Raw genomic sequence first — 11,402 nt, forward strand, 5'->3', positions numbered from 1 at the left:
GTACTGTGTGTCCTGGTCAGGTATCATGTTCTGGTCAGGTACTGTGTGTCCTGGTCAGGTATCATGTTCTGGTCAGGTACTGTGTGTCCTGGTCAGGTACCCTGCGTCCTGGTCAGGTAACGTGCGCCCTGGTCGGGTACCCTGTGTCCTGGTCAGGTACCGTGTGTCCTGGTCAGGTATCGTGTATCCTGGTCAGGTACCCATTGTCCTGGTCAGGTATCATGTTCTGGTCAGGTACCCTGTGTCCTGGTCAAGGTATTGTGTGTCCCGGCCAGGTACCCTGCATCCTGGTCAGGTACCGTGTCCTGGTGAGGTACTGCTTTGAGTTCAGTGGAGACTCACAAGGAAAGGTTAACAGTAGCAGCATCTCCTAGACTGTGTAGTGATTGGAAAATATTTCCACATTCTTTATCTCTTTAGCATAGGAAGATTTTTTTGGAGAGGAAATTATGACTCAGAGAGGTTACAAGGTTTATCCACAATCATGTCATCTTGACCCTCATTTTGTTGTTGCTGTTCTGTGCCATCATGTCATCTGCAACTCTAGTACTAGTGACCCTATGTACAGTATCTGAACCCTGCCTTGCTTGAACCAGTCTCACTGACTCTAACACATCTAATCCCACTGCCCTAGTTACTGAGTCAATTCATCTCATCCAAAGTCTTCCTCTCTTATGCTGTCCCTCCACCCTTTCACGCATGATATCCCTAAGGACTGGTCCCTCCTGGCCACATGCCCAAAGTATGTGATAAGAAGCTTCTTCCTTGCCTGAGGAGAAACTTGGTATCACCCTCTCCAAGACAGACTTATATGTTTGTTGGCAGTCCACAGTATGGTCAAGACTCTTCTCTAGCACAACAATTCAAAGACATCAGTTCTTCTTCTATCATCCTTAGTCATTGTCCAGCTCTCTGATGCATAGCAAGTAATTGTGGAGACCATGGCCTGGATCAGGCACACCTTATTCTCTAGACTCACATCATTTTACACATAGGGAAATGAAGGCTTTGAAAGCCTGCACAGCAAGTCAGTGGGAGTCACACAGCTAGTGAGTACAGAGATCCAGATCTAGACCTCTGAGACCAGAGAGGCTGGTTCGTTTGTCCAAACTTGAGTACAGTTTGAACAGCTTTTAAAAAAAAAAAAGCAAAACCACCTTCATTGCCATCAAGTCAGAAGTGACTCATGGTTGACCCTCCATCAGGTTTCCTAGGGTGTAAATCACGGAGGAGATTGCCTAACTTTATCCCACAGTGTGTCTGGTGGATTCTAATTGCTAGAGAGTTGTGGCCTTTGAGTTATTAATGTAACTTCCTACAGACTAGGTCACCAAGGTTGCCTGGGGTCAGCTGAGCTTCCACAGGGGGATGAACTGCTTCCCTCAGACAGTGAGAGAGCTCCTTGTCATTCAGAGTATTCAAGAAAGTCCCTGGAAGGTCTTAGGGATGTTTTTCCCTTTGAGTCTGGTTAGATAGGTCACTTAACATTTTCCTATCAACCCTGAGGTGGTGTTTTCAGTTCACTTTCATCCAACTCCAGTCTTTCACAACCCTTGCCAAGCTCTGGCCCTAGGCCCCAAGTCTAGCTTGGGGGTGACTTGTTGAAAGTGAATCCCCACAGACCTACTCCACTCAGTTCATGGAGTAGTGAAGCTTTTGAAAAGCAGTTTCACCATCAGTATCTCCGACAACATATAAGATGTCATGACTTATTTTTAACTTTTAAAAATTCTACTTGTGGTTGCTATGGTTACTCCATCTCTGGTAGTTCCGGTTAAATAAAGCACCATTTAAGGGCAGAATGGATTATTCAGGGCTGCTCACCTCTTTCTTCATATCTCCTACTTCAGCCCTATGTATGATGGCCCAGAACCTAGGGTGACCAGGGGGAAGTTTCGAGTTCCCACTGGATTGCAAGGGGTCACTAGCCACCAACATCCTTGTCTGAACCACCAGCCCCCAGCTTCACAGCATCTCCACTATGTCCTTCCCTTCTGCAAAGACTGAGCTGAGGTACACAGATGAGGTACACAGATGAGCCCTAGCAGAGGCCCCCACTCAAATCTTGAACACCCTGGAGTGTATATTCTCATTCATCTGGTACTCATTGTCTAAGGCTGAGAGGTTAGCTGGGAATGAGACACAGACTCTGCCCTCAAAGAGCTCACAGTCTACTGGGAGAGACTAGTAGCCCAACCCAGCAGGCAGGATTAAGAACAAGGCTTAAGGGAGACATTTCAATATATTTACTACTGTGGCCCACATATCAGAAATGGTGCATAGTAAGCATTTGGGACCTATTTGGGTGGACGAATGAGTGGCTGGTTGATGGTTGAGGGAGGATGGATGGATGATGGATGGATGGATGGATGGATGGCCCAAGTCTTGCTCACCATCTCCTCTTCCAGTGGCTTTGCTGGTGTGAGTACCTCCATGTTGCCCAGCTCCAGGGGGTGCCATTGACATGGACTTCATTGACATGAATGTTCCTGGAGCAGTACAGGGCAGGATATCCTGTGGTGTTTCTTCCTCAGATCATTATGGTGATCTCCTAACTGGTCTCTTCACATCCACGTTCTCCCCTCCGCTCACCAACGCCACGGAACAATGCAAAACAGAAATCACAACATGCCGTTTTCTTCCTGAAACCTCATTGTTGTGAATTGCAATCTTGAGTTTTATGCCCAGCTTTCTGAGAATGCCTTAAAAGACTTCTCCTTCAGTTCTGCTCCAGCCTCATTGTTCCATGATTCCTGACCTTACTGTTCTCTCTGCATTTGAATCACACACAGTGGAGTTCCCTACTCCTCCTCCTCCTCCTGGTCCTTCCCACCAGCCTGGCTGTCACCTCTTCCAGAAGGCCTTATCACCCTCACCAAGTTAAGGGTCCCCTCCAGTCCCTCAGCTCTGGTGCTCACATGCCATGCTCTGTATTTATCAATCTGCCCATCTGCTTCCCCGCTGCACTGAGTCCCTTCAAGAGCCTTCTCTTGTTTTTCTAAGAGTTTCTATTGACAGGCGCAGGGCCAGGCACAGAGTCAGTGTTCAGTCCACATTTGTTGAATAATTTGCAGTAAAATCCATTGCTGAGTGATTCGTTTACTACCAAAGACCCTAGTGCCCAGCCAGAGTGAACACTGTCCACTTCTGACCTTCTGGCCTCTTAATCTGGGCTGATGAAGGTGGGAAGTAGGGAGGTGACCTGCACAGAGCTCCAGACGCCCCCCTTCTGCTGACCCTTGCTTCTCTCCACTCTTGATACTGCACCCCTGCCACTCTTCTCTACACCTCTCCACAGGTACTATCCCACCCCCAGGTGTCCCCACAAATCACCTGCCAAAACCCCAAGCAGCTAGACTGGGGCAAGAAAATAACTAGAGCAGTTCTGGGGAGTGGCATCGCGTCCATGTCCCCTCCCTTGTTTTTCCTACTGCACTTGAGCTCCTTCTTTTTACCTGTTACTTGATCACGGTGAAATTTATTCTAATAATAGCAACAGTCACTGCCCACCGTATATTGTTGACTGTGTGCCAGTCACTGCTCTAAGGGCTCCTTGTTCACAGAAAGTCACTGAACGTTTACAAGATGAGTGATGTTGTTTGGGAAGGCATATCCCTAGTTTACAGATAAGACACAGATAAAGTAAGTTGCTTGTAAGTCACAGGCAGGGTTTGAAACAGGCTTGTCTGGCCCAGTGGTGCAGACTCTGAACCTCTCCCTGTGGTGCCTCTGAGAACCCATAATGTACACCCAGAAGGTATCTCTGGTTTGGCCCTCTATGTCTGTAGGAGAAAGGGAGGCCCAGGGAAGAGAGAGCCTTGTCTCTTCAGTGAGGTGGTAACAAGGCTAGACCAGAATCCAGGGCTCCAGGCTCCCAACTAACTGGCCTGCCCACCACCCCCAGCCTCCTGACTGCAATCCCAGCCTCTCTGCAGACAGAGAGTCAGCTCAAGAGACAAGAGCTAGAGCAAAAGAAATTTATTCCCCTGGAAGAAAAGGAGGATGTTGTGAGGAATTTGTTACTATGGAACTTGACTTGTGAATGCGATTGCTAGGTGCCTTCACATTTATTTTCACTCCCAGTGGACCCATGTGGCACAGTCAAACTTGTCCCATCAGGTTTTCCTATGGAAAATAGCTTGCCAGGTCTTTCTCCCTCAGAGCGACTGGGTGGATTTGCACCAGGAACCATTCCATTAACAGCCAAAAGGACTTAACTGTTTGCTTAACCAGTGCTCCTTTGTCCTATGCCCCATGTGGCACAAAAACCTTTGTGCCACTAAGGCCCGCTAACTTCAGACAGAGAAGACCTTCCACCCCACCACTCTGTATTCTTTCTTCACCTTCTGCTCCCGTATCTTAACAGTCCTTTTACTGTAAAGCACTAGACCATTTAGCCAGCACTTTCACATCTGCTTTCTCATTGATCTTCTCATGCATCTTCCAAATTACTCTGAGAGGTAGACATCTGTACCCCTATTTTGCAGGTAGGGAAACTGCACCTTAGAAAGCTCACATGCTTTTAGAAGCTGACACAGAACATGTCTATTTAGACTCTAGCTGGTTCTGGTTGTAGCTCATTCCCATCTCAACTTCGTTATCTCCTCTTGAGAACATGAGGTGCGGTGAGGACAGAACAGTAAGAGGCCCAGGACAGAAGTCGAGACCCAGGGTCACTCTCTCCTCCATTTCCCCTCAACCTGGGCTCTCACCTGCCTGTGGGGTCATAAGGATGAATCTGTGATGTATTACTGGCAGGGCAAAGAGAAACCACTATTGTCCTGGCAAAGGGATGGAGAAGGTGGGCCCTGCACGTGAAGGCCCAGTTCCCCACCTATCTGTCTTCTCCCACCCCAGACCCTCACAGCAGAGTGTGTTTGACTCTACCGGATCCTGATGACCCCCTGATTTCCTACATCAATGCCAACTACATCCGGGTATGTAGCCTCACCCTAATGACCTCTTCCCAAAAGGGACATCCAGGGTCAGTGGAGTCCTCATTCAGGCTTGTCCCTAGCCAGCATGGCTCCTCCCAGCCCAGGGAGGAACCTGGAGGGAGGCCCTAGGAGCACCAGATCTGACCCTGACATGCCTGGCCTTCTGGCTGCAGGGCTACGGTGGCGAGGAGAAGGTATACATCGCCACGCAGGGCCCCATTGTGAGCACAGTCAGTGACTTCTGGCGCATGGTGTGGCAGGAGCACACACCCATCATCGTCATGATCACCAACATCGAGGAGATGAACGAGGTAGGGACCCCTGCACCACGGACCCTGCATGAGGACCACCTGTCTGCTGCTTTCTCCCCTAGTCTGAGCATCTCGCTTTCACACTAAGCGTTGCAGCAATTCTGCTCCATTTCAAGACGAAGAAAGGTTCAGAGACATTTAAGGCATTTGCTCAGAGCCATACAGATAGAGGCAGAGCCAGGAGTTGAACCTGAGCCTCTCTGTCCACCTCCAGGCACACAATGCTGCCTCCCAGTCCACCAAGCTTGCTGTGGCTATTTTCATACCATCTAATAGCCCATCTAATTCAAGCCCTATGAAAGGCCTTCAAGATGGATATTAGTAATCCTGTTCTCCAGATAGAGCAACTGAGGCCCCAGAAAGGGATATGACTTATAGCCGATAAAGTTGACATTGAAATGTAATACTCTGAACCTATTGCCTTTTAAAAGATTGTATTGGTTTTTTATTCAATCATCCCTATATACTTTGTTTTATAACTTTAATACAATTGATCAAAGCCATTTATTACATCTCATCAAATCCTCCCTGTATCTTACCTTTCCCTTCATTCTACTTATCTATCTGCTAATATCTGCCCCTTCCCTCCCTTCCCATCCCTGTCAACACTCCACAAATATTTCTATCTGTGCGTAAACCTTTCCTTAGGTTTGTTTTTTTCAGTCAATCACTCATACATCTCGTTCCATATCGTTAATTATTCCAATAAAGTGTGCATTGTCTATCCAATTTCTACAGCCCCTGCCCCCGTTTCCCTTTTATCTGTCTCTTTTCACTGGCCTGGAGGGTTGTAAGGGAGGGCTCGGTGGGCAGGGGCAGCTGTGGGTTTCATGGCAGCTGATCTGACCCCTGCAGAAGTGCACTGAGTACTGGCCAGAGGAGCAGGCGGTGTACGACGGTGTGGAGGTCACTGTGCAGAAGGTTATTCACACTGAGGACTACCGACTGCGACTCATCTCCCTCAGGGTGAGACCTCGGGCTACACTTGGCTGGTGGATGGGGAGAAGGTGGGTGGCTGGGGATTGACTGGGACCTCAAGCCCAGAGTCCACGGCAGCTGAAATGAAGGCCTATGTCACTCCCAGAAATTTCTGCTAAAGGGGGATAAGGAAGACCTTCCTGAACTTGGGTACAGAGTCAGGACTTATATTCCCTAAACACACACACACACAAACATACACACACGGAGTTGATTCCAATTTGTGGCGACCCTAACTGTGTTTAGAATAGAACTGTGCTCCCTAGGGTTTTCAGTGACTGAATTTTCTAGATGTAAGTTGCCAGGACTTTCTTCCAAGGTGCCTCTGAGTAGGTTTGTACTTCAACTTTCTAGTTAGCAGCTGAGTCTTAACAGGCTGCACCACCCAGAGACTCCCTCACAAACTTTGTTGTTCTTGGATGCTGCTTAGTGGATTCCAGGACATTGACACTGTGCGGCAGAGTAGAACTGCCCAGTTGGATTATGTATATTATAATCGTTACCGGAGCAGGTCATTCAGTCTTCTGCAGAACCACCAGCCTTTCATCTTGCACTTAACTGTTGCGCTTCCAGGGCACTTTCACCAACCCTAGCGTAATTTAACTTTATTAGGATCACTCTATGCTCTATGAGTTCCTGACACCTCCTATAACCAAGAAAGGTCCCATCACCTGGGATGCTAGGCTTCTGGCCGTAGTGATACCCGCTATGTCCAGCAGAGGGCAGGCACTCCTTACTGTGTTTGGGTTGTGCCAGGAGAATGTGATTTGTGAAAAGAGAAACACAAAATATGAGCAATAATAAGCAGGAAAGGGGGGAGGTTTCCTCCCACCTTGAAGCTGTATTTCTTCCAGGATCAGCACAGTAGAGGAAGCTGTTCGTTTGGAATTAGATATTAGTGGTTCTGTGTTTAAGAAATAATAAAAATCTTTGTTTAGGGAGCTCTGGTAGCCTAGGGGTAAGGAGCTGCACTGCCAATCCAAAGGCACACAGTTCACAGCTACGAGCTGCTCTGTGGAAATAAGGTGGGCTGTCTCTTCCTGGGCAGTTTACTGCCTCTGAAAACACACTAGAAGGTTAGCTACTCCACAGTTCATAAGAACAATTTTGTGGGAAGGTGGAGCTCACTGCAGCAGAGGTGAACATAGCACCAGGTGGGCAGCCGGGCATGGAGAGGTGGGCATAGAGTCCTCAGCAACAGGATTCTGTGACAAGAACAACCAGGCTATTTATAAGGAAGTGCCGACAGTAATGATCCAGAGAGGAGGGCTCTTCACCCCTATTGGGTGATGCTGGAGTTGCTGGGGCAAAACTGAAATGAAGGCTGTGTCGCTGTCACTGACTAGCACCTTCAGTCAAGCTGACTGTGCCCTTGGTCTGGCACCCTGTGCAGCAAGTGTAGATGGGAATGGCTGAGGTGCACACCCCATGGCCTCCCCCTGTGTTCTTTCTCCCCTCCACCCCACATCTCCATTTCTGGGGTGGTTTGTGAGCCTGAAGGTAAATGTAGTGGACACATTTATGTGGTGGCTCTCTGTCTTCTGGGCAGAGTGGGACTGAAGAACGAGGCCTGAAGCATTACTGGTTCACCTCCTGGCCCGACCAGAAGACCCCAGACCGTGCACCTCCCCTCCTACATCTGGTGCGGGAAGTGGAGGAGGCAGCACAGCAAGAGGGGCCGCACTGTGCCCCCATCATCGTCCACTGCAGGTGAGTCACCCCAGCCACCCCCTGGCCAGGCCCCCACTCCTTCTGACTCCTGGCCCACCCGCTCTGCTCTGCCCTCAGTGCAGGGATCGGGAGGACGGGCTGCTTCATTGCCACCAGCATCTGCTGCCAGCAGCTGCGGCAGGAAGGTGTGGTGGACATCCTGAAGACCACATGCCAGCTCCGCCAGGACAGGTCAGCTGACCACAGAGGGTGGGGAGACAGGCGCTCGGGCCCCAAGGTCAGCAGGAAAAGGCTGTGCAGAGACAGGATAGATACACAAGGAGACGAGAGGACAGACTGATACAGGCGTTCAGGATCCAGCTAGATGCTGTGCCATGAAGGGAGAAGAGAAACACAGCTGGTGGCCCCAGTGGGAGCTGAGGGTGTTAAAATATGTCACCTGTGTCCCAGCAATCCATCTGTGCCAGAGCTGGGAGGGGGCAGAAGGGACAGAGAGGGGCGGGTGGGCAGGGCTAGCTAAAAACCGCAGCCCTTAGTGGGCCCCACAGATGGTTGGTGTTGCACGGTGGGTGGAGCACCTGCCACGGTAACAGCCGTGCATCTGCCGGGCAGGGGCGGCATGATCCAGACATGTGAGCAGTACCAGTTTGTACACCACGTCATGAGCCTCTACGAGAAGCAGCTGTCCTGCCAGGCCCAGGAGTGACAAAGGTCCTCTGGGCCCTGCTGACCTGGGTCTGCCCCTTTACCTGGGGCCCTCACCTCAGGCCCTGGGCTTCCCCTCCCACTTGCTTCCTTCCTCCTGTTTGCCTCGGCCTGGCCCCTTGCCGCCTAGCATTGCTCTTCCTATTGTAAATATTGGGAAGTGGGAGAGGGCGGGGGAGGGATGTGCCAGGCCAGGCCTGGGGCCCTGAGGCCTAATCCACACCATGAAGAGTGGGCCTCAGTTTTTAACCATGGCTTCACTGCTACTTGATCCCAAACATTTCCGTGCCACATTCCCAGTGTCCTGCTGCAGTGCATTCTGTCTGACCTTCCATCTTTGCTGTCTGTACCGGACACTGTGTCTCCTCAGCCAGGAGAGCCACTGAGCAGTTTAACTTGAGGGGCCTGCCTTGGGCCACACCTCCACTTCTCCGCAGTTACCTGGACTGGGTGGGACCAGGACAGGGGCCCTGAGTATCTGGAGGCCATGCATGAGAAGCTCCTGAGAGGTCAGCTGAGAGGTCCCAGCTGAGGGAAAGTCTCTGGGGTGAGAGTGTCAGGTGCCCTCAGCAAGCAGTGCCCAGTCTTTGCCACTTTGGAGAAGGAAGGGGACAGATGGGCCAGGGAATCCAGAGGCCCAGGGCCATGGTGGGGGGATGAGGGGAGAGGAAGTTCCTTAGGGGGTAAGGACTTGGCCCTTTATCTGTGTCAGACATTTTTCTGTGTCACTATGGGAAAGTGCTCCCAGAAGTCTTGCTGTGTGTCGCTCTGCGTGTTCCCATGTCCACGCGTGTGTTGACAGCCCCTCCGTGGGCCATGCATGACTCTTTGGCATCATGTGTTATCTTGGAGCCACGTGTTTTTATTGCTGACTTTAAATATTTATCCCACGGCAAACAGAGACATTTCGTGTCTTTTTATAATTCGCTCGTGGTCATTGAATAGAGCAATAAACGGAGCATTTTGAGCAAAAGCAGCCTCCTGGGTCTGTGTGATTTGCCTCTCCTCTTCCATCTCATGAGGTGTTTGGGCCCCTCCGCAGCATTCCCATGGAGCCTGAGACACAGCCCCACCATGACCTACACCTCATAGAGTCCAGACTTAAAAAGCCACAATGATTCCATTCTATAAGATTGTCACATCCTTTGGCCCCAGGGTCACAGGAGCCTCAAAGTCAGGTATGGAGGTTTCCAGAGAAGGCCAAGTTACAAGCAGGCCATCAGCCCTGACAGACCAGACAGACCAAGGCTGGGCTGGGACATGAGGTCACATGCAACCCCTCCCTCTTGGCCAGCCCGCCTGCCCTGTGCTAGGCCTCAGGTCCCAGAAGCAGCTGCAGCGGGCATTTTCCCTTGTAAGGCCTGCCTGAGAGGAGCCTCTCCCAAGGGACACAAGGAACCTGAGTCATCCCGACACTCCTGATCCCTTTCATCCCAGCCCCTGGGATGTAGCAAAAGTAGCTGTGATGCCACTACCCACAGGTGGGGTTCACCCCAGGGCAGCGATGCTGACCCGCCAGCAGGTCCTTATAAGGCCCCAGAAGACTGGCAAATGGGATGTGCTGTGGAGGTGGGAGAGAGAGAGAGTGACTGGAGCAGCTCTTGGTGGGGCCAGGAATCCAGAGCATGCTCTCCAAACACCTTCAAATAGAAATCTGCCCCAGATGAGGTGTCCCGAAGATGGACCACTCTGTCCCGACTAGCGGGAGCAGGGAAGAAAGAAGACATTGGAATGCTGCCCCTTGGATTTGTGCAAGTAGCAGATCCCCTTTGTCCTGTCCAACTCTCCCTCCTAGATCCTGGCAGATGTGGTTCAGTTGCTGTGTTCTCCAAGTCCTGTTAGACACACACACACACATACCCCTTACCCTGAGCCTCTCAGCTCAGAGGAGTCAACTCTGCAGTAGTAAAAACCAAAAATCTTCCATGCAGGATAGGGATAAGCACCCTTATATGACTGACTACTCCCTCTTCCACCCCCCCAACATGTTCTCCTGGGTCAGCCTCCCCGCCCCCAGCCCTCCCCCAAAGCCGTGTGCCCTCTAGCAGGAACAGCTGAGGAACCTGAGTAAGGGATACCCCCCAAGGGACCAGGCATTTAAGGAGTTGATGACTCTTGGTGGCCCCACTGTTGGAGCAAAGGAAGCAGGAGACAAGCCACTCGGCCCAGACTCAGAGCCTCCAAAGCATTGGAAGGGACAGGTCAACACAGAAGGTAAGGCTTTCCTCTTCCCTCCAGAAGGGAGTACAGCCTGCTGTTTCTGAGCTCAGTGGCGGAAGGCAGAGGGTGAGGGCAGGGGTCAGGACAGGGAAGTAGGCTTAGACCCCAAAGATGGAGAAATCAAAACTGAAGTCACTATCAGTCAGCTCACTGAGTCTACTCCAACCCCTAGTGACCCTGTAAGACAGAGTACAGCTTCCTCATATGTTTTCCATGGCTGTGCCTCTTTATAGCACACGGCTTCATCTCTCTCCTGTGGAGCTGCTGGTGGCCTAGAAGAACAGACTGTGGTTGGCAGACAGGTACTTTAACCACTGCGCCACCACTGCTCCTTGCAGAAGGAGACTTAGCTCAATGCTACTGAGTCAAAACTGACACATAACTGACCCTCCAGTGCATTTCCAGAGGCTGTAAATTACATGAGACAAAACTGCCCATCTTTCTCCCATGGAGCAGCTGGTCGACTCGAATCGCCTGGCTTTGGTTGGCAGTGCCACTCTTTTTTCACTAGGTCTATAAGCAGGCCAAACCCAAACTAGTTACTATCAAGTTAACTCTAACTCAGGCCAACTCCACATAC

General features: G+C 50.7%; 1 protein-coding gene across 1 annotated transcript in view; it reads left to right on the top strand.

Moving 5' to 3' along the window:
* Positions 1-8,603, top strand: part of PTPN5 (protein tyrosine phosphatase, non-receptor type 5 (striatum-enriched)) — an 84,837-nt gene extending 76,234 nt beyond the window's left edge. Inside the window, exons 11-16 of the mRNA XM_006892069.1 lie at positions 4,858-4,937; positions 5,111-5,248; positions 6,104-6,214; positions 7,776-7,936; positions 8,015-8,128; positions 8,510-8,603. Coding sequence (XP_006892131.1) covers positions 4,858-4,937; positions 5,111-5,248; positions 6,104-6,214; positions 7,776-7,936; positions 8,015-8,128; positions 8,510-8,603 — 698 coding nt within the window. The remainder of the gene's footprint in view (positions 1-4,857; positions 4,938-5,110; positions 5,249-6,103; positions 6,215-7,775; positions 7,937-8,014; positions 8,129-8,509) is intronic.
* The last annotated feature ends 2,799 nt before the right edge of the window (positions 8,604-11,402 follow it).

The sequence above is a fragment of the Elephantulus edwardii genome, unplaced genomic scaffold (assembly GCF_000299155.1).
Source record: "Elephantulus edwardii isolate Elephantulus edwardi_28Jun2011 unplaced genomic scaffold, EleEdw1.0 scaffold00109, whole genome shotgun sequence".
Classification (NCBI taxonomy): Eukaryota; Metazoa; Chordata; class Mammalia; order Macroscelidea; family Macroscelididae; genus Elephantulus; species Elephantulus edwardii.